This window comes from Macaca nemestrina, chromosome 2, assembly GCF_043159975.1.
Source record: "Macaca nemestrina isolate mMacNem1 chromosome 2, mMacNem.hap1, whole genome shotgun sequence".
NCBI lineage: Eukaryota > Metazoa > Chordata > Mammalia > Primates > Cercopithecidae > Macaca > Macaca nemestrina.
This window is the reverse complement of record NC_092126.1, coordinates 102,098,845-102,122,821: the sequence shown is the minus strand read 5'-3', so window position 1 is coordinate 102,122,821 and position 23,977 is coordinate 102,098,845. Positions and strand designations below refer to the sequence as shown.

The 23,977-nt window shown below is 38.2% G+C and overlaps 1 protein-coding gene across 1 annotated transcript in view; it reads left to right on the top strand.

Moving 5' to 3' along the window:
• Window positions 1-23,977, top strand: part of LOC105480214 (sodium voltage-gated channel alpha subunit 11) — a 108,661-nt gene that overhangs the window by 37,165 nt on the left and 47,519 nt on the right. The window contains exons 11-15 of the mRNA XM_071091459.1: window positions 2,402-2,531; window positions 3,645-3,883; window positions 7,754-7,930; window positions 10,929-11,309; window positions 13,190-13,621. Coding sequence (XP_070947560.1) covers window positions 2,402-2,531; window positions 3,645-3,883; window positions 7,754-7,930; window positions 10,929-11,309; window positions 13,190-13,621 — 1,359 coding nt within the window. The remainder of the gene's footprint in view (window positions 1-2,401; window positions 2,532-3,644; window positions 3,884-7,753; window positions 7,931-10,928; window positions 11,310-13,189; window positions 13,622-23,977) is intronic.

The window sequence follows — 23,977 nt, the reverse complement described above, 5'->3', positions numbered from 1 at the left end:
GTACTATCTTCTTGGCACTGGGATAGCTACTAGGGATACATGATTTATACTCCACAGAGTGTACGGCTAATGATGAAGACATACTGATAAGAAGGCAGTTACGAGTCAATGTGATGACTGATGTGCTGATCACTGTGGGAGAACAGAGGAGGAACTATGTGTCAGTGTGGGCGCCCTTGGAAGCAAACCCAAAGACATTACAGTGCAAGTAGATTATTTGGGAAATGATCCTAGGAAGCACTGGGAAAGGAGGGAAGAAACGCTATATGGAATGGAAGGTAACCAGTGAAGATGCATTATCAAGCCAGTTACCACTGAAGCCAGGTAGTTGGAGTTTAATCCTTTTGAAGTAAGGGCATCAGAGTGTGTAATATATATATGTGTGTGTATGTGTGTGTGTGTGTGTGTATGTTGGTATATATACCAACTTTCATCCATCATAGATTAAAGATTGCTGAAGACTGAAGACAATAATTTCCCTCTAATTTCCTACTTGCCGTGCACTAAAGAAGCGGGGATTTGAGTCATCAGAGAAAGTCCTCAAGTAAGGACATATGGGTGGGAAAACCAAGAGCATCCAGAATTCATGGGGCCTGGGGGAAAAGCAGTAGATAAGAAAAGGGTCCCCAGAAGATGCAGGGATGTTGACTGGATGTATCAGTTGAAAGGATGAATTCACCAGCAAAAGGAAAAAGAAAGCATTACCTGCAGAGAGAACAGAATGTGCAAAAGCCTAGAAGCGAAGGCAAGCAGGAGAACATGACCCATTAGAAAATTTGCAAGTGCGTGTGTGTGTGTGTGCATGCGTGCTCATGTGTGCACATGTGTGATGAGGCTGGGGGAGAGTGGGTGGCACGAGGCTATAGTGATCAGTTGGGGGAACACAAAAGAGTTTACCCTTTGCAAAGAGGGCAAGGGGTAAAGAGCATTGAAAGGTTTATATAGGAAAGAGATATGACTGGATTTATGAAATCTTGGATGCATTGAAGACAGGGGATTGGAGGAGGGCAAGACTGGAGGCAACCAGTTAAGAGGTTGTTGTGGTAACCAAATAAGAGGTACCTGTGGCTTAAACCAAGGTTAGGGAAGTGAGGATGAAGAGCAATTAACAGACGACTGTGATCTGCAGAAGATGAAATTTAGCAGTTCAGTTGATGGACAGCATGGGGATAAGGCCTGGTTTCTGACATGATTAGCTAACTTGATGGAGGGTAATTTATGGAGACAGGAAAGGTACACATTTTGGGAGTGGAAAGATAGCTCGTTCAGTTTTGAATGTGCCAATTTCGAGATGCTTATGGGACCTCCAAGCAGGGATGTTGATTAGGCAGCGTGATGTGCAGAAATGAAGCTGGCAGGGGCGGTTGGGGGGCGGCGGGGAGGGATGGGCCGCAGAAAAAGTTATTCTTATCATTAAGGTGGGGGATGTTCAGACATATTTTAATTGTCCAGAGAAAAGTCAGAAGAGAGGAAGATGCTAAAGATATAGGTAAAGATGGCAAGAGCCACTTTCCTGAGATAGAGGGAGATGCAGTAGGTAGAAGGTGGATATGTATGCCTGATAATGCGGTGGGGAAAAGGAATCGAGGGGCCTTTGCAGAAGTAGGTAGAAGGATCCCATCCACTGCTATGATCAGTTCTCTGCTGTAGTAATAGGGAGAGAGCTCATAGAAAGACTATCTAGATTGACTTATCACAAAAGGATAGTTCCCTCTGGGGCCCTGGTCAGTCAGAACCCTTGGAAAATAAGCCATTAGGAAAACCCAAATTTTCTGGATAACTGGAGGTTTGCATTCTTTAATTCCAGTAACTTTAGAATGGAGGTGGATGTGAGACAGTCAGCTAACCCTTGGGCACAGCTTGAGAGTGTGCTTGAGGTTTGGGATATAGATTTTGTGATATTTAGTGGGATTGTTCTTTTTAGTTACTGATCGTTTTAAAAATCAGTGTAGGCAGTTGTTCACTTCACAACTGGAGCCAGCACTTCACAATCTGGCTCCAGTCCACCTTTCTAAATTTATACTCCACTTCTGCCCCTTTAAACATTGTTTTCAAATTGGATTCTATATTGCTTTCATACCCTGAACCATTGCTTACTAGTTTTTGTAAAATTTTGTTTGCTCTTTGTTGGAAGTGAATAAAACACAGAGAAAGTAAAATCTCTGTAGATAGGACCCTAGAAATGTGCATGCATAGGAAATATGAATGATCAAACCAGATTTCTCTTATCTGTTAAAAATGAAATAAGAAAACTGAATATTTGGCATGCTGTAAAACAAGGTGAGTAGACCTATAGAAAATGTTGAGCACTTTTGTTATATGTAGCATTGGAACAAAGTAGTTAAGTTTTGAGGAGAGGCAGCCCCTGTCTTTAGAAGGTGCGCCATGCCTTCTCTTACAGCCACAGCTCCTAGAGCAAACCAAACGACTGTCCCAGAATCTATCACTGGACCACTTTGACGAGCATAGAGATCCTCTCCAAAGGCAGAGAGCACTGAGTGCTGTCAGCATCCTCACCATCACCATGAAGGGTAAGTTCCACCTTCCAATCCAAGGGAAAGCCTACTTCAATGACGTCCTTCCATTCTTCTTCTTCCCAATCCCCTAGAAGCCCTCTGCAAAGGAGGCTGTTTTGGAACCAACCCACTCTACTGTCCTGCAAAGAGTGACTTTCTTTGCTTCTTTGGAGCAAGTAAACAAAGTGACTCACAAGAAACAGACCTTTCTTGAGGGCCCACTCTAAACTGGCACTTGGATAGTGATGGAAGCTGGCTAGACTTGGGATGGGACTTCAGACCAAATGCGTAAACAGGGCCTCACAACCAGGCCAGGGAGTCATAAGAGATCCAAGTGACAACAATAGTCAGTCAAAGAACAGAAGACCTTGGAGTCTCCAGGAGGTGGCAGTTGTTATTGAAGTTAGAGTCAGAAACCCCACATGGGCAATTGAAGACCTGTGTAGATAGGCTGGAACCATCTGATGGACCAGATTAACAGCAGGTCACAGGACCCCACCCCAGAGGTTGGTGTTCAGGAGCAGAATCAAGTCCCTGAAAGGGGAGTGGGTGTCAAATAGGTCCTCTAGCACTTTTAAGCCTACTGCATCATTTCCTTTGCCCTGCATGTGTCCCTGCAGTGGTGCCAGGGAAATCAGTGGTGTCAGGGAAATCAGGGGTGGTCTGAACTCAACTAGTGGATAGAGCCCCTTTTACTGTTTCAGTGCTTACAGATGCCCCTTCCCTTGAGCCCTGGTTGCTCCTTTTGCCTCTGTTATAGCTGACCTTATGGTCTGTCTTGAGTGGACATAACTTGGGCCTGTATCTCTCTCTCTCTTGGATTCACAGCCAGCCAATATTGACTTCCACATCTATATATCTAACAGCAAAGCCCAGTTCCTGGATGCTCAGTAAGAGTGTAAATATTTGATGGATTTGACTGTGCCGCATGCTAGTTGTATGTGGAATATTGTCTCTTCTGCACTATGATTGGTGGAAAAACCTTTCTGGCTACACAAATCAAAGTCTTTCACAACTGATCATGTATCAGGAGGCCCTGGGGAAGAGGGAGGAAGGAATGCAGTCAGGCAAAGGGCATCTGGATTGCTTCAGAGCTAACTCCTCAACCTCTCGCTCATTCTCCTCCAGAACAAGAAAAATCACAAGAGCCTTGTCTCCCTTGCGGGGAAAACCTGGCATCCAAATACCTCGTGTGGAACTGCTGCCCCCAGTGGCTGTGCATTAAGAAGGTCCTGAGAACTGTGATGACTGATCCATTTACTGAGCTGGCCATCACCATCTGCATCATCATCAACACTGTCTTCTTGGCCATGGAGCATCACAAGATGGAGGCCAGTTTTGAGAAGATGTTGAATACAGGGAATTTGGTAACATTATGCTTTTTAAAAATAAAAAACAAATTCCAAACTTTAAAGTATAACTCTTCAAAGTCTAAACATTTTGTGAATGACCTAACCTAACCTAGGTTTTTGGTCCCCTTCAGTGGAGTATAGGGAAAAGATGGCTGTTGCGGTTTTACTTTTGCCCAGTTCATTTCAGAAATTGTCCATGTGTCCTGAGTTGGCCCTCTGGTATGTTCAGGTATCTCTTTAGTCATTCAGTGGTAAGCCAGATGCAAGCAGACATCCGAAAAGGTCAGCTCTCTGAGATAATCAAGAAAATGTTAACCATATCCAGAGAACCATGGTAATGACTGCTGTGGTCCCAGTGATATTCATGCCATCATTTGTCACAAAATAATGTGACTACCATTACTAGGTGTTATTCTCCCTGGAAAGATGGATCAGGGCCTGGCAGCTGTGGGAGGTTCACTTTTCTGGGAGGGGTTGTTTAGGGGGTGGTCAGGGTGAGGTGGGGTGAATTTCTAGACTTGAGCCTGCTTCAATATGTTTCTCATTGGATAGATCTAGTCTCAGTTAAATTGGGAAAACTAAGGGGAGCAGACTTTTCAAGGACTGTTCACTTCAGTTTATGGTTCTTGTGGAGGGCATTTTTCTCAAAGAAAAGTTAGTCCCTCGAATATCAGAAACAATAAGTAATTGCCCACCAGATGATCTACCCTAATTAGCTGATGGGTTAATGAGCTAAAAACCTTACCAGAATATCTAGCCTTTTCTTCTTAAACTTTTGTTTTATTTTTCTAATTTAAAAAATAATAAATGCTGTTTTATTTTTTAAAAATAAAGAAAAATATAAATAAGGGAAATAGAATAAACTCATGTCCCATGTACCTACTGACAAAGATGATCATTTTTAGCATTGCAGAATATTTCCAAGCAATATGTAAGCATGTGTGTATGTATGTATTTTTATTTAGTTTTTTTCTCCTTTTTTGGTATATTTTTTGTTTGTGATGTCTTTTTACATGTCTTTAAAAAAATTGTTTTACATTGTTAAGAAACCACTGCGGCCAGGCACAGTGGCTCACGCCTGTTATCCCAGCACTTTGGGAGGCTGAGGCGGGTGGATCATGAGGTCAGGAGATCAAGACCATCCTGGCTAACATGGTGAAACCCCATCTCTACTAAAAATACAAAAAATTAGCCGGGCGTGGTGGTGGGCACCTGTAGTCCCAACTACTTGGGAGGCTGAGGCAGGAAAATGGCATGAACCCAGGAGGCGGATCTTGCAGTGAGCCAAGATCCTGCCACTGCACTCCAGCCTGGGTGACAGAGCAAGATTCCATCTCAAAACAAAAAACAAAAAACAAAAAACAAAAACAACCCACTACACCTATTGAATTATTGAATCAGGAGTTCATTCACAGAGCACTTTTATGCATCAAGTTTATGATGGTGTGGAACTAGAGGCAGGTCCTGTCATCCTCAGCTCCACATCCCGCCACAAGGAGCAGCAATACAGTGGAACTGTAGTATAAAACCAGGGTGGTTCTCCTCACAGGCAGTCTGCACATAACACATAAATTCCTTTCTCCATGCTGCCTTTGGGAATAAATGCCTTGTGGGTGTGAATGGGTTAGACTAGATTCTATGGTGCTTGACAAACCTAACACATAGTTCCTTTTCACAGATCAGGGTCTCCTGGCCATGTATTCAGCTATCCTCTTCTGAGGCATCCCAGAAATAAGCTGAAATTGTTTCAGTTGAAGGCAGAAAGCTATGTCCACAGGGGTATGGTCAGCAGACTCCACCTTTCAGCACCTCCTGGTGGAATGGAGTTACTGAATAAGCTCTAGAGAATACTCAAAAATCCAGAGTCATCTCCGTGGACAGGGCTTCCCAATTGCAGAGGTGATTGTTTTCATCTGCTGGTCCAAATTTAGAAAACGAGAAATACCCCCGTCTCAGATTTCCCACTGACTAGACATCCTGAGTGTGGAGGTGAAGCTACATTTTGCAGTTGGAAACTGAGTGATTGACATTCTTCTTCATTTCCTCCAGAGCAGGAGGAGCCACAGGACCACAGGGACATTGTTGTTTTTCAAGTACACAAGCAACAGCTGCGCCCTAGCTCCTAAAAACTGGCAGGAAATATGTAGAACCATATACATAGCTTGTGTTTCCATTCCATGTGCCTACTCCCTGGATATACAATACCAAAATGGCAGCCACACTATGTATTGCTCCCATGGTAGTAGTGGTGGTGAGAAGCCTTGGAGTCCTGAGTTCCAAGGAACATATCAAAACTTCCCTCCTCTGATATATGGGCCAGGATTAAGTCACTCTGTGGAGTTCTGCAGGACTGGACTAGAAAATTAACTCTCTAGGATAGAGATTGCTCTAATCGGAGGGATATACTGAATGCCAAGAAGACATAAAGAAAAATTGGATTGAATTGACAACACTAATGGTCCCAAGGTATCTGGGGATGCTGTAGAGCTTGATGCCTAAAGCCTAAAGAAGATACAAGAAGGAGGAGTGAGTCAAAAGAGGTGGGGATGACTACACAATTATCTAGGACAGGCATCACTGAATGCTTTTAGATACTGGTGGTGACATTGAGCAGGAGTACATAGCAGTATTTAAAGGGGGAATATGAAAATAAACTTGAATTTTCTTTGTAACTCTTGATTTATTTTTATTTTTCTACCCTGTATTTATCTTTGCTATCCTTTTGTCTTTAACTTGTGCCATTTTATTTTAGGCATTTTAAAAAATAAATAGGAAATCATTGAATCATTTATAAAAACAGATAATCCATTATTTTTAATAATCGAATTTAGTCATTTATAGGTTCCCCCAGAATTGTAGTAGACAGTTTTATAAAAATCTTTGTAAAGACTTTAATCCTTTGAATATTACCTTATTATTTTTATATTCTTGCTTTTTTCATTTCTATTTATTTGTGTTTGTATGTGATAAGACTGTGCTATTTGCTGTGAAGAAATGATTTGGTTTATTTTCTGCAAAGATATGGAAGACAGATTTAGTTTTTAATTGGCTACTACATTCAACATTTTTACAAATTTCTTAAGCCTTATTTATCTGATTATTGAAGACAAAGACAAAACTGTTTTGCCCATGGAAAATACAAAGTTCAGTACTTTTTGTAATTCCTGCCTCTCCTTTTTATTCTTTGATATTTTGTTCTGGAAGTGTGAGCCCTGCATTCTGAATGAGTTTTTAGGATTGTATTCTAAATCACTAATTCTTCTTTCAACCATAACCATAACCAATCTAAGGCTTATCCCATATATTGAGTTGCTCAAAGACAGTTTTTTTGTCCCTGGAAGTGTTTTCTAATTCTATGATCTGTGCCCCTTTTTTGTTTTTATTTTTAATTTTTTTGATCAAGGTGTTGAAATTAGGTGGTCAGGTGAACTCCTCCTGGATTCTAGTTTATGGGGGATAGTTACCCTTAGTTTTCAGGGCTATTGTATACATTCCTTCTCTCCCTATTTTAATTGTTTTAATTGGTATTCTAAAGAGAATTCATAGGAGAAATTGCCTGACACTTTCTGTCACCCTGCCATCTACCAGTAATACCATTTTGCTTTATCTTCAACAGAATGAGGAGTAATATTCATTTTCCATTCTGGTGTCTTTGAGCTTGGTTACATTGCTCTGGGCACCATGGAGAGGGATGGAGAGAGGAGCAAAGTCACAGTGAGGTTCATGCTACAACAGTAAATGTTTCTATTGCATGAACTTTAGGGTATAGTGTATCAATCATTAGAATACTTTTCATTTCTTTGTAACCTCTGTACTTCCCTTGGGCCATTCTTAAAAGTGTGTCTCTGCAGCTTCCTTCTCTCATTCTTCTTTGTCCCACTCTAGGTTTTCACTAGCATTTTTATAGCAGAAATGTGCCTAAAAATCATTGCTCTCGATCCCTACCACTACTTTCGCCGAGGCTGGAACATTTTTGACAGCATTGTTGCTCTTCTGAGTTTTGCAGATGTAATGAACATCTTTCAAAAGAGAAGCTGGCCATTCTTGCGTTCCTTCAGAGTGGTAAGGCACTTTCTTATTTTACTGCATAAACGTAGCCGACTAAGTGGAAAAAAAAGCCTTGAGAGAATTCAATGGTTATCTTGGACTAAACTTTAATTTATCTTACTTTAACCCCAGAACCAAAACTGCACTCCTCTTCCTGCACAGATCTTTGATAGCCTTGCAAGTCCCTGGGGGTCTTCGCTTAACTGAACCCTTATACCCTCAGCCCCTTCCTGCCAGAGATGACCCTTTAGGCAACTGGGTACAAAATTGTGTCTCCCAGTGTGGGGACTCTGCTCCTTGCTCTGTGCACAACCCTTCCAACACTCTTTTTTCCCATGGAGCTCTGAGGCAATAAATAAATAAGGGAAAATATTCCTATCTCTCCGGTCATATTGGGCTCACCGAGGGGGGGTGAAGACTGTAGAATGTATGGGAGGAATGCAGGGGAGCTGACGGCAGGTGCTATCTCACAAGTTTCCTTCTCACTGCTGCCAGTGCCACATTCCTGTTCTGTAGTCTTTGCCCTCTATGCAGTTTGGAAGCATTCTGGAAACCTTTACAGAGTGCCTAATATAAACTGACATGAGGGAAGGAACAAAGATGAGGAAATCACTGTCTTTCAGAAGTTCGCAGCACAGGAGTGATACAAGACTGGGCTACATGCACAGTACAGTGTGACAGAGTCCAGGAAAGGTATAGACAGAGGACTACAGATAAATCCAATCTGAGAGGGGAAACTAGAAAACCTCCAACGTGGGATTTCGTCCCCTTTCAAAGATATTTACCTTTTCTTTTTTAGATAGGATTTCTAAGCCTATAGAGTAAGATACTTAATTCAGTTACCTAAGTGTACATTTTATTTTACTTTATTTTATTTTATTTTATTTTTTTGAGACGGAGTCTCGCTCTGACTCCCAGGCTGGAGTGCAGTGGCCGGATCTCAGCTCACTGCAAGCTCCGCCTTCCGGGTCCACGCCATTCTCCTGCCTCAGCCTCCCGAGTAGGTGGGACTACAGGCGCCCGCCACCTCGCCCGGCTAGTTTTTTTTTTATTTTTATTTTTTTAGTAGAGACGGGGTTTCACCGTGTTCGCCAGGATGGTCTTGATCTGACCTCGTGATCCACCCGTCTCGGCCTCCCAAAGTGCTGGGATTACAGGCTTGAGTCACCGCGCCCGGCCATTTTATATTTTTTATACTTGGGATATAGTAAGAGGTTACACTGCTCAAAGTCAAGTGTTATTAAGCTTTTCTACTAATGTTTTATTAGCACTCAGGTAAGCAAAATTGCGTTTGCTTTATCATTGTTTAGGCTTATTACAGCCAGGCTCTAATGCACGGAAGTCTGTGGCATTGTCTCTGTATGAGAATGGAACCACAGTTTCTTCCTGGGATGCTCCTAGCTCCCCTTTGAGCAGACAATGACCGTCCTCTTCAAGCAGAAGCCTTACTGACCTGCAATATTTCCATCCCCAAATAGGGGATGTGCTTAACAAAATTGTACTTTGGAGTAAAACCGTCAGTTTACATCAAAAGTTAATATAAGAAACAACCTATAAAACAAGTTGCTATGTTTTCTCTAATGTTTGCTATAAAGTCTGTGAAGATCTAGGATAAAATTTATCTTTGGAAAAAGTATACAAGTCTTGAATAGCTGGTTGCCTTTTCTCTCCTGACTACAAATGTCATATTACTGTAATCATTCTTATGAGGCTTAGATTCAGACTCGTGGCCTGAATTATATAATGCAGAAGTTAGCAAACTTTCTCTGTAAAGGGCCAGATGGTAAATGTTTTCAGCCTTACAGGCTATGTGGTCTGTGTTGCAACCGTTAAGCTTTGCCATTGTAGCATAAAAGAAGCCATAGACTTTCAAAAACCAATGAGCATGGCTATGTTCCAATAAACTTTATGGATACTGAAACTTGAACTTCACATGATTTTAATGCATCCTGAAATATCCTTTTGATTATTGTCATTTTCTTTTTTGAGACAGAGTTTGGCTCTGTCGCCCAGGCTGTAGTGCAGTGGCGTGATCTCAGCTCACTGCAACCTCCACCTCCCAAGCTCAAGCCATCCTCCCTCCTCAGCCTCCCGAGTAGCTGGGACTACAGATGCATGCCACCACACCTGGCTAATTTTTGTATTTTTTGTAGACATGGTGTTTCACCATGTTGCCCAGGCTGTTCTTGAACTCTCTGGTGCTCAAGTGATCACCCACCTCAACCTCCCAAAGTGATTATAGGTGTGAGCCACTGTGCCTGGCCTGATCATTTTTCAATCATTTAAATGTGGAAAAGTATTCCTGTCTCTGAGGTCATACAAAAATAGGCAATGGACTGGATTTGGCTCTCAGACCAGAGTTTGCTGACACTTGGTATATTATATAGAATTCCAAAACATTCATTTTATATAACAATTATGTAGCTCAGTTACCATGCTGATCCCAAAGTTCTTATGATTAAAAAACTGAGACAAAATATTTCTCTCTCTGTGTGTGTGTGTGTGTGTGTGTGTGTGTGTGTGTGTGATGGAGTCTTGCTCAGTCTCCAGACTGGAATGCAACGGTGCAATCTCGGCTCACTGCAACCTCTGACTCCCAGGTTCAAGCGATTCCCCTGCCTCAGCCTCCCGAGTAGCTGGGACTACAGGCATGCACCACTATATCCGGCTATTTTTTTTGTATTTTAGTAGAGACGAGTTTTCGCCATGTTGGCCAGGATGGTCTCAATCTCCTGACCTTGTGATCCACCTGCCTTGGCCTCCCAAAGTGCTGGGATTACAGGTGTGAACCACTGTGTCCAGCCAATATTTCCATTTTCAAATAAGAAAGTAGATACAGGTGAGCATTAGATTATGACAGAGAGTTGATGGCTATGTTCAGGATGGATTTAACTTTGAGAAGAGTTTTGGATGTCATAAGTTTGGGTATATGTCATTTGCTTTATAGATGAACAGATGGAATTTGTCCTTAACTGACTTTTCTTCCATTTTTGTTTGTTGTCTTTTTCTACAGCTCAGGGTCTTCAAGTTAGCCAAATCCTGGCCAACTTTGAACACACTAATTAAGATAATCGGCAACTCTGTTGGAGCCCTTGGAAGCCTGACTGTGGTCCTGGTCATTGTGATCTTTATTTTCTCAGTAGTTGGCATGCAGCTTTTTGGCCATAGCTTCAATTCTCAAAAGAGTGCAAAACTCTGTAACCCGACAGGCCCGACAGTCTCATGTTTACGGCACTGGCACATGGGGGATTTCTGGCACTCCTTCCTAGTGGTGTTCCGCATCCTCTGCGGGGAATGGATCGAAAATATGTGGGAATGTATGCAGGAAGCGAATGCATCGTCATCATTGTGTGTTATTGTCTTCATATTGATCACGGTGATAGGAAAACTTGTGGTATGTTTCTTAGATTTTTTTTCAAAAAAATAAAAGACCCTACATGCCTCTCAAATGCATTACTTCATTTGCAAAACTTTACTAGTAAAAATTATTATTCTCAATATAATGCCAAATAAATATTTAAAATATTCATTCAAATTTTGCTTGAAAAAAGTATGATAAGCATGAAAAAAAACCTATTTGACACATACTACTCATTTGACTGATGCCCCAAAATTTATTTTATTCCCGATGATTCTTCTAAGACAATAGTATTCTCTTCCCCAGTGATTGGCTGAAGTAGGAGTTTGTGAGTTTATATGGTCAATAGGATGTAAAGAGATGTCCACTGGAGAAACTTGGGAACAATCTTTTGTTCTTAAGAAATATATGTTTAAAAAAATGATCCTTTTACTTCCTCTGGACTTTTTAATGACTGTGACCCCTGGAAAAGCCAGATCATGAGCTTGGAACTGTGGTGGAATTGCCCACAGGAATTTGGATCTGACATCCAGGACTGCTGTGCAATCCTCTCCTGTTTGCACAAATTGAGAGACGGTGTACTTTGTGCAGTTTCTTTAGGTCCTGTTCCCCTAACTTCAATGAGGTAACGGTGCCTAGCCAGAGGGGTTTGAACCAAACCTGCAAGCATTATGCAACCATGAGAAGAGCCAGCCTAAAACAAAGCCAATACTGAGGCAGGTAGAGTGAAAAGAGAGAACAAACCTGTATTTGTGTCATAATTCGCCCCCTGTTCTATTTTCAAACTTCTTGTTATGCTAGAGTTTTTTGTTATATAAGCTGGCTTGAGTGTGTTACTTGCAGCTGGAAGCATAGATATTTATGAGGAGGCTTATTAAGTGCACTTCATTGCCTTACTGCACAAGATCTTCAGGATCAAGTTGGGGCTATAGTGCAATATAATTAACTCTCTACACATGATAGCTTTATCCTAAGTACCTAATAAATGGTGTTCCTAGACAGTAAGTGATACATACAAAAGCTCAGAAGAACAGGGCATCACCAGTGGGAGTGGGAGGAGAGCACTGAGAAAGGATTTGTGGAAGATTACAGAACTTGAAAAGACCACTTACAAGGTAAGGAGAACTTAGACAGATAGAGGAGAGCTTAAGCAAAGATCCAGAGATGGGAATTCTCACAGTGCAGCTGAGGAACTGTGACTAGACCCATTCACACCCACCGGGCACTTCTCTCCAAAGGCTGTCTATTGCTGAGTTGAAGAGAGCCACAAACAAAGGAATTTGAGGAGGTAAAGACGATGAATTAGAGGGTGTGTAATTATGAGCAAAGAACCCAGGAAGAAGCTATTGGGATTACATGAATTTGAAGTGATATGTGGTTCAACAGAAGAGTTGCATATTTGGTCCAACCCCGTTGGCTTGGCCTCAATACATTACTAAGGTTAGGGCAACAGGACCTAAAGAAACTGTAAAGTACATCATCTCACAAATATGCAAATAAGAAAGGACTGTACATTGGGCTTGAATATCAGATTCATCTCCTTGTGGGAAATTCCAGGAAAAATCAAAGCTCACTATCCAGCTGTTCCTCAAGAAACATACACTCTTAATTTTGCCATATGGTTATCCCATTCTGCTTTACCTTGGTGAGGGTCTACTCATCCATGTTCTTTATATGTAGGGAAAGTGGACTTGGCTATTTGTACCCTCTAATTTCAACTTTTATTCTGTCTTACTGTTTCCATTTCTTTCTCAATCTTTTATTTATTGGATAGATGAACTTTCTTAGGAGACAGTGGGACATAAAACTCTCATTTGATTCTGTTTTTAGTCTTGGGAAAAAGTTGTCCTGGAAACCCACTATATCTTTTCCTTTGCTAAACTTTCCTTTCTTCTTGCTACCCACCCCATTCCCAGGTGCTCAACCTCTTCATTGCCTTACTGCTCAATTCCTTTAGCAATGAGGAAAGAAATGGAAACTTAGAAGGACAGGCCAGGAAAACTAAAGTCCAGTTAGCACTGGATCGATTCCGCCGGGCTTTTTGTTTTGTGAGACACACTCTTGAGCATTTCTGTCACAAGTGGTGCAGGAAGCAAAAGTTACCGAAGCAAAAAGAGGTGACAGGAGGCTGTGCTGCACAAAGCAAAGATATCATTCCCCTGGTCACAGAGATGAAAAGGGGCTCAGAGACCCAGGAGGAGCTTGGTATACTAACCTCTGTACCAAAGACCTTGGGCATCAGGCATGACCGGACTTGGTTGGCGCCACTTGCAGAGGAGGAAGATGATGCTGAATTTTCTGGTGAAGATAATGCACAGCCCATCACACAACCTGAGGCAGAACAACAGGTATGAAGGTTCACACATTCACACATAGACTTAAAGGTCATACAAAGCTGGAGTTACCACAGGGCACTGGTTGCCTGCCCTTTTCTAGGCACTATGCAAGGATAATAAGGGTACAAAATGTGGCTGCCCTTTGATACCCATGTGCACATCTCAGGACAGGTTCTTTATTGTGGTCCTGCAAGTGTGGCACAGATAGGAGGTGTCAGAAGAGTTCAGAGGGGAACAAAATCAGAATGGGCTGGGATGACAGGGGGAGTTCCTTTGGTTGAACTCTACAAGAAATGTAGAATTTGGATTGGCTGAAAAGTGAGGAGAAGGGATTTGGGAAGTAAACTGAATCTCATGTTTTGTTTGTTGGTTGGTTTGTCTTTTTTTTAAAAAAAGGCAGTGCTGGGAACAACCTCAGTTTCTGCAGAGACCAATCTTGTGGGTGAGGAGTGGTGGGAGATGGGGGCTGTCAGGGAGTGTGAGGGCAATGGATACTGTATGAGTCTGTTCAGGCTGCTATAACAAAATATCATAGACTGGGTAACTTCTAAGCAACAGAAATTTATTTCTTGCAGCTCTGAAGCCTGGGAAGTTTCAGATCAAGGCAGCGACAGATTTGATGTCTGGGGAGGGCCCATTTACTGACTCATAGACAGCACCTTCTCACTGTGCTCATATAATGGAGGAGTGAACAACTTCCCCTGGGCCTATTTTATGAGCACATTAATAGAAGTCCACACATCTTAATGCTATCATCTTGGGGGTTAGGATTTCAGTATACGAAAATTGTGAGGAGTGGGCAGAAACATTCCAACCTTAAAAAATACATAAAATAAACAAGGGACTTGTTTTGGATGCAGCAGGGGCTGTCTGTGTACTTGTTTCCTACCATGGTTGTGACATACTGCATTCCCACCAGCAACCTATGGGCATTCCATTGGCTCTGCATCCTGCCCAGTGTTTTTGTTGTCAGCCTTTTAAATTTTAACCATTCTAGTGGTTTTGTAGTGGTATCTAACTGTGGTTTTAATTCTAATTTCACCAACAAATAATGATATTGTATTGCTTTTTATTTACATTTTGGTCATTTGTATACTTCATTGGTGAAGTGTCTATTGCCCATTTTTATTAAGGGATTTGTCTTCCCATTATCGAATTGTAAGGCAACTTTCCCCACCCTTTTTGGCACCAGGGACCAATTTCATAGAAGACAATTTTTCCATGGATCAGGGTGGAGGGAGAATGGTTTTGGGACGATTCAAGTGCATTACATTTATTGTGCACTTTATTTCTATTATTATTACATTGTAATATACAATGAAATAATTATACAACTCACCATAATGTAGAATCCGTGGGAGCTTGTTTTCCAGCAATTAGATAGTCCCATCTGGGGGTGATGGCAGACAGTGACAGATCATCAGCCATTAGATTCTCATATGGAGCATGCAACCTAGATCCCTTCCATGTGTAGTTCACAGTAGGGTTCATGCTCCTATAAGAATCTAATGCCACCACTGATCTGATGGGAGGCGAAGGTCAGGCAGTAATGCGAGCGATGGGGAGTGGCTGTAAATGCAGATGAAGCTTTGCTCACAGCCCAAGACAAGTACTGGTCTCTGGCCTAGGGGTTGGGGACCCCTGTTGTAAAGAATAATTGTGTATTCTGAACACAAGTCCTTTTTCTGACATGTACATTTCACATATTTCCTACCAGTCTGTGGCTTGCATTTATTTTCTTAAGGGTATTTTTCAATGAGTATAAAGTTTTAATTTTGATAATATATGATTTAACAAAATTTCTCCTATGGTTCATGTGTTTTGTTTTCATTCTAAGAAATCTTTGCATAACCTAAACTCACAGAGGTTTTCTCGCATGTTTTCTTTTAGAGTTTTATAGGTTTAACTCTCAGGTTCAAGTCCATGATCCATTTCAATTTAATGTTTGTGTATGGTGTGAGTTGAGGTATTGTTTTTCCTCAACTCACACCATACACAAACATTAAATTGAATTTTAGCCATATATTGAAAAGACTTATATTTAGTCTTTTGTATCCAGTGATTTCAGCCATATATTGAAAAGACTACTCTTTCTCCATTGAATTAACTTGGTATCTTTGTAAAAAAAAAAAAAAAGCAATTGACCATATATGCATAGGTCTATTTCTGAAATATTACTTCTGTTTCATTGATTTATATATGTGTCTTTATATGAATACCACACTGTCTTGATTGCTGTAGATTTATATTAGATTTTGAAAGCAAGGTGTGTAACTTTGTTCTTTATTAATTTGTTTTGTGTAGGTTCTTTGCATTTTTGTATGCATTTTAGAATCAACTTATCAAATTTTCACAAAAAAATTGCTGGAATTTTGTTTGGGACTGCATTGAATATATGGATCATTTTGTAGATAATTGGCATCTTACCAAAAATGAGTGTCCTGATTCATGAACATGTCTACCTCTCTACTTATTTAGATGTTCTTTAATTTCTCTTAGCAATGTTTTATGATTTTCATTGTACAAGTCTTGACATATTTTGTTAAATTTGTACTGAAGTAGTTAATGTTTTTCACACTATTGTAAATGTAATTTTAAGATATTTTAATTTCCATATGTTTATAGCTAGTATAATGAAATTGTCTTTTGTCTATTGACCTTGTATCTTCAAACCTTGGAAAACTGACTTATTAATTCTAAATCATTTTGTGTAAATTGAGTAGAATTTTCTGTTTATACAGTTTTTTTTTTACCTGAAGAGAAAAACCGTTTTACTTCTTCTTTAAAAAAAATCTATATATTTTTTCTTCCTTTATTATACTGGCTAGGATCTATAGTATAATCTTTAACAGGATTGGTGAGACAGGATATATTGCCTAGCTCTTAATCTTAGATAGAAAGCATAATCTTTCACTATTGAACAAGATTTTAGTTGAGGAAGTTCCTTTTATTCCTAGTTGTTGAGAGTTTTATTTTTAATTACAAAAATATGTTGAATTTCTGAAATGCATTTTTTGCATGTATTAAGATGATCATTGTGTTTTTTTCTTATTTATTTTGAATGTTAAATCACCTATGCATTCCTTAGATTATCCCTACTTGGTTACAGCATATTATCCTTTATATGTATCTAGATTCAATTTGCTAATATTTTGTTAAGCATTTTGCAGGCAGAGTTTCTCCTTTGTAATGTGTTTGGCTTTACAAAAATTAACATGGGCCTCATTAAATGAGTTGAGAAGTCTTCCTCCTTTTCTATTTCTGAGACACTGTGTGTATAACTGGTATTATTTCTTCTATTAATGTTTGATAGAATTTACCAAATATTCATTAAAGTGGGCATAAGTTGTCTTTTTTGGAATTTTTAAATTATGAATTCAATTTCTTTAATAAATATAGGACTATTCCAGCTTTCTACTTTTTTTGTTCCAATTTGGTTAATATGTATGTTTTAAAAATTAGATAAAGGAATTTATGGGTATAAAGTTGTTTATAGTATTTTCTTATTCTTTTAGTGTTTGTAGAATTTTTATAGTGTCTGTAGATTTCTAGTAGTGTCTGTAGTGATGTTTTTCCTCATGCATATTGATAATTTTTATCTTCCTTTCTATTCAATATAGTTAGAAGTTTATCAACTTCATTGATATTTTCAAAGAATCAGCTTTTGGTTTTATTTTTCCTTATTGTTTTTACATGTTTTTATTTTATAGATAGATTCTCTTTTTCTTATTTTTTTTCTTCCTTTTGCTTAGTATGGGTTTAATTTGCTCTTCTTTGTCTGGATTATTAGAGTGTACACTTAAACTAGGGTCTGGCAAACTACAACCTATGGGCCATTTCTGGCTCACCCCTTGTTTTCTTTTTTAAATAAAGATTTATTGACTCACAGCCACGCTAAATTGTTTACCTATTATCTCTGCTGCTTTAATGCCACAACAACAGAGTTAAATAGTCACAACAGAGACTTCATGGCCTGCAAAACCTAAGATATTTGCTAGTGGGCTCTTTAAGGGTAAAGTTTTTCAACCCCTGGCTTAGATTATTGATTTAAGTCTTTTTTCTTTATTATTGCAAACATTTAAAACTACAAATTTCTCTTTAAGCACTGCTTTAGCTGCATTCTACTAATTTTGCGACGCTGTATTTTCCTCTTAACTTGTTTAAAAATATATTCTAATTTCTCTTGTGATTTCTGCTTTTGCTCATCAATTATTTATGAGTGTTGTTCAATTTTCAAATAATTAAAGATTCTCCTGATATACTTGTTATTCATTAAAGTTTTATTTTTTTTGTGGCCAAATAATATATTTTATATGCTTTAAACCTTTTAAAATTTCTTGAGATATGTTTTATGATTTTTTTGTTTTTTATGTTCCAGCATATAGTCTGACTTGGTGAATGTTCAATATGCAATTGAAAGGAGTATGCACTTTAAAAGAATGATTGGGTGAAGTGCTGTATTTGTGTCAATTAGATCAAGTTGGTTGTTAGTGTTGTTCAAGTCTTCTATGTCCTTATTGATTTCCTCTTACCTTCAAATATTAGGACACCAGTGTTGCAATTTTTAACTGTAGTTGTGAATTTGTTTGTTTCTAATTTTAGTTTCATTAAGTTTTTTACTTCATGTATTTTGAAGCTCTGTTATAAGGAGAACACATACCTAGGATTGTTAGGTGTTTCCTTTATCCTTATTAAATGTTCCTTTTCATCTCTGATAACATTCTTTATTCTGGAGCCTACTTTGTCTGATATTAATATATCCACTCCAACTTTCTTATGTTTAGTATTTGTATGGTATCGTTTTTCTTCTTTTATTTTAATCTATGGGTGTTTTTATATTTAAAATGCATTTTGTATACACATCATATTGTTAAATCTTGCTTTTCTCTTGCAGGTAGTCTTTTTATTTTAGAATAATTTTAGGTTTACATGAATATTGTATAGTAGAGAGAGTTCCCGTATACTCCACATCCAGTTTCCCTCTCATTAACATTTTACATTGGTATGGTACATTTTTTACAATTAATGAACCAAGATGAATAATTGTTAACTAAAGTCCATAGTTGATTTATATTTCCTTAGTTTGTATCTAGCACACAGTTTTCCTACCCCAGGAGTCTACTCAGGATACCACATTACATTTAGTTGTCGTATCTTCTTAGGCTTCCTCAGTTTTTCAGACATTCCCTGTTTGTGATGACTTTGATATTTTAAAGTGACATTGGTCAGGTGTGTTGTAGAATGTACCCCAATTTGGATTTGCTCTAATTTTTCTCATAGATTGAGATTACAGGTTGTAGGGAGAAATACCACAGAGACAAAATGCTCTTCTCATCATATCATATCAAAAGTGCATGCTATTACTATTTATATTAACCTTGATCACTTGGCTGAGGTAGTGTTTGTCAGTCTCATCCTCTGTAAACTTACTCTTCTTTACCCCTTTTTCCTCACCATACTCTTTGAAAAGTGGTCACTATGTTTAGCACACACGTAATGAATGAAGAGAAATTTTATTTTCTTATCCAGTCTGATAATTGCTGCCTTTTAATTTGAATGCCTGGGTCATTTACATTTAATGTAATTCTTGATACATTTGAATTTAACTATTATTTGTTCCCTTACCTCACTTTTCCCTGCCTTATTTTGGATTGAGTATTTTTTCAGTATACTATTTTATCTCCCTTACTGGTTTATTCTGTAGAAACAGATACCAATGTGTGGAGTTTCTCCACACCAAGCAACACTCCAACACTCTGGACACTAACTGAATGTACAACAGTTCAACTCAATTCTTGTTTTGTTCTGGATCTTGGAGAAGAAGCATTCAGTCTGTAACCATTTAAATGTAGTGTTGAATATGCCCTTTAGCAAGTTACAGAAATTCCACTCCATTTGTAGTTTGCTGAGTGTTTTTATTACAGTGTTTTCTTTTGTCAAGTGCTTTCTCTAGATGTATTTAGATGATAATGCTTTTGTCCTTATTTCTATTCACTTTTCAGATGTTAAATCAACTTTTTATTCCCAGAATAAATCCCGCTTGGTCATGGCATATAATCATTTTTATATATTGTTGGGAATTCAGTTTGCTAGTGTTTTGTTAAGAATTTTTTCTTCTATATTTATAAGAGATATTGGTTTATAGTTTATTTTTCTTGTGATGTCATTGTCTAGTATTTATATCAGGGTAATACTGGCCTCAAATATTGCCCAAATGAGTTAAGTGTTCCTTCTTCTATCTTTTTCAAGTCTTAGTGAAAATTTGGTATTAATTTTTCTTTAAATGTTTAGTAGAATTGACCAGTAAGGCATTTGGGTCTGGGCTTTTCTTTGTGGGAATTTTGGTTTTCAAATATAACATTTTTTAGAGCAGTTAAAAATTGAGCAGAAGGTACAGAAATTTCCTACATACACCTTCACCCTACATATGAATAGCATCCCCCATTATCAACATTTCCCCCCAGAGTGGTACATTTGTCATAATTGACAAACCTACTTTGACATGTAATTATCACCCAAAGTCCATAGTTTACATCAGGGTTTAGTTTTGGTATTGTACAGTGTGTAGTTTTAGACAAACATATAATAAATATATCCACCATTATAGTATTATACAGAGTGGTTTTACTGCTCCAGAAATCCTCTGTGCTCCTCCTATTTATCTCTTCAACTCCCAACCTCTGGCAAACGCTGTCCTTTTTATTGTCTCCATAGTTTTGTCTTTTCCAGAACATGATATTATTGGAATCATATAGTATATAGTCTTTTCAGATTGGCTTTGTTCACTTAGGATTATGCATTTATGTTTCCCCTGTGTCTGTGCATTGCTTGATAATTCATTTCTTTTTGTTGCCCTTGTACTTTTTCCTATTTTTGTTTTCCACTTCTTTTCTGCATTTTGTGGTTTAAATCAAACATTTCATATGGTTCCATTTTCTCTTCTTTCTCAGTATATCAGTTTTACTTTTGCTTTTTACTTTTTTTAGTGGTTGTCCTAGAATTTTCAATATATATTTTCAACTGATCCAAGTCCACTTACAAATAACATTACTTCATGGGTAGTGTGCATAGCTTATAATAATAAAATAATCCCAGTTCCTCCCTTACATTCTTTGTATAATTGCAGTCATTTATTTTATTTATTCATTAGTAAAATAACATATTTGAAATATATATTTAAATACATTGTTGTTATTATTATTTTGAACAAAGTGTTCTCTGTTAGATAAATTAAGAATAAGAAAAATAAATGTGTTTGTCGGGTGCAGTGGCTCACGCCTATAATCCCAGCACTCTGGGAGGCCAAGGCAGGTGGATCACCTGAGGTCAGGAGTTTGAGACCAGCCTGGCCAACCCCAGACGGGGTTGTGAAACCCCGTCTCTACTAAAAATACAAAAACTAGTCAGGCATGGTGGCAGGTGCCTGTAATCCCAACTACTCAGGAGGCTGAGGCATAAGAATCTCTTGAACCCAGGAGGCAGAGGTTGCAGTGAGCTGAGATTGCTCCATTGCACTCCAGCCTGGGTGACAAGAGTAAAACTCCATCTCAAAAAAAAATGTGTTTTTATTTTGCTTCACTTATTATTTAGTCCTTATCTTTCTTTCTTTATGTAGATCTGAGTTTCTGACCTATATCATTTTCCTTACCTCTAAACAACTTCATTTAACATTTCTTACAAGATAGGTAAGGCAACAAATTTCCTCAACTTGTTTGTCTGAGAAAGTATTTATCCTTTACTTAAAGAATAATGTCACAGGGTACAGAGTTCTAGGTTGGTGGATTTTTTCTCTCAGTTCTTTAAATATTTAACTCTCTTGCTTCACTCTTCTTGCTTGCATGATTTCTGACAAGTCAGACATAATTTTTACCTTAGCTCCTGTGTAGGTAAAGTGTTTTCTTCCTCTATCTTCTTTCAGGATTTTTTATCTTTGATTTTCTGTAGTTTAAATATGATATGTCTGTCTAAGTGTAGTTTTTTGGATCTTTATCTTGCTTAGTCTCTCAGCTTCCTGGATGTGCAGTTTGGTTCTGATATTAAATAGAGGGAAACTCTTGGTCATTATTGTTTCAAATAATTCTTCGATTTCTTTCTTTCTTCTCCTTCTGGTATTGCCATTACATGTATCTTATACCTTTTGTAGTTGTCCCACAGTTCTTGAATATCTTGTTCTGGTTTTTAGAAATCTTTTTCTGTTTACTGAAAAGTTTCTGTTTACTGAAAAGTTTTTGATATTTTCATTGAGATATCCTCAAGCTCAGAGATTCTTTCCTTCAGCATGTCCAATATACTGATAAACCCATCAAAGGCATTCTTTATTTCTGTTAAATGTTTTTTATCTCTAGCATTTCTTTTTGGTTTTAGAATTTCCATTTCTCTGTTTACATTGTTAATCTGTTCTTGCATACTGTCTGCCTTATCCATTAGGGTCCTTAGCAGATTAATCATAGTTGTTTTAAATTCCCTGTCTGATAATTCTAACATCCCTGTTATATCCGAGTTTGGTTCTGATGCTTGCTCTGGCTCTTCAAACTGTGGTTTTTTTGTTTTTTGTTTTGTTTTTGTTTTGTCTTTTGGTATACTTTTTAATTATAGCCAGACATGATACACAGAATGAAAGAAACTGCTATGAACAGACCTTCAGTAATGTGGTGAAAAGGAATGGGGGAAGGGGAAGTGTTCTATAGTCCTATGATTAGGTCTCAGTCTCTTGGTGAGCCTGTGCCTCTGGGCTGTGAACTTTGTAAATGCTTCTTAGTCTCCCTTAGGTGGGATAGGATGACTAGAGTGGGCTCGATAGGTACTTCTCTTCTTTCACAGGGATGGCTAGAACCAGCTGGAGTTGGGTATTTCCCGTCTCCTAAATCAGTCAGTCTATGATAAACCCCAGCAGGTTAGGCTCTAGTAAAATCATTTCTCTTGAAGGCAGAACTTGTTGGAAAGAATGTAATCCTGTACCAAACATTAAAATGGTTCCTTTTTCAGTCCCCCTTCAAGCCAGAAGCTTGAAGGGATGTTTCTCTGGTATTCTCAGTGAGAACCTGGGAGAGCTCCAAGAGGTAAACCTCACAAAAGTGTGGTGGCCTCCCTCATGACTGGGTACCCTTGGAGGTTTTTTTTTTTTTTTAATCTCTTAGACATACTGAGCCTTTAGCAATTTGTCAGTTACAGTTCAGGTTTTCTTTACCCGGCACTGGTTCCCATTAAGGTTTTGGCTCCGTAAGTTGTGATTCTCTGTATTTGCCTGCATCTCCAGTTTTAGAGGCAGTGTTAGCTCCGTAACTTCACTTCTCTTACATATCTAGGAAGAGTTGTTGATTTTTCCATTGTTCATCTTTTTATTTGTTGTTAGGATAGAGTGGTGACTTTCAAGGTTCTTACTTGATGAACCAGAAACCAGAAGTATCTACACAAAGTTTTTATATTACAAAATCAAGCTCTTTACTTGTAGGGCTATTCAGATTTTCTGTTAATTCTGCTTGTTCTTTTATATATTTCTATGAATATGTTAATTTCATTGAAGTTATTTAATTTGTTAACATACAATTATTCATAATATTTTCTTACAATCCTTTTGATTTCTGTAAGGTTAATACTAATCCCCTCCCCACCTTTTTTTTAGTAATTTAGATCTTTTGATTCATGGTTAGTCTAGTTCACATCTTGTCAATTTTGAAAATCTTTTCAAATAGCCAACTTTCAGTTTTGTTAATTTTCCTCTAATATTTTTGTACCCTCTATTCATTAATTTCTGTCAAATATTTATTATATCCTTTCTTCTGCTTCCTTTGATTTTACTTTTCTCTTCTTTTTTCTGTGTCTTAAATGAAAGATTAGGCTATTGATTTGAAATTTTTCTTGCCTTTTTATTGTAGGTTTTTTTATAGCTATAAATTTCTAATCAGTGTTTAGCTGTATCAAATACATTTTATTTTCATTTTTATTTTCTATATATTTAATTGTGTTTTTATTTTATCTTATTTTCTAATTCTTCTTATGATTTCTTCTTTGACCCACTGCTTATTAAAAAATGTGTTGTTTAATATTTATAAATTTCTCAAATTTCTAACTGTTATTAATTTCTAATTTCACTCCATTGTGATTAGAGAATATACTTCATACAATTTCAGCCCTTTTAAATTTTTGAGGCTTCTTTTGTGGTGTAGTGTATTGTCTATCCTGGAAATGTTCCATTTGTACCTGAGAAGAATGTGTACTCTGCCATTTGGAATTAAGTATTCTATAGATGTCTGCTAGGTTTAACTGGTATATAGTTTTGTTCAAATCTTCCGTTTCCCTGTGGATCTTCTATCTAGTCGTTATTCATTCATTTCTGAAAATGAGGTATTGAGGTCTCCAATGTTTACT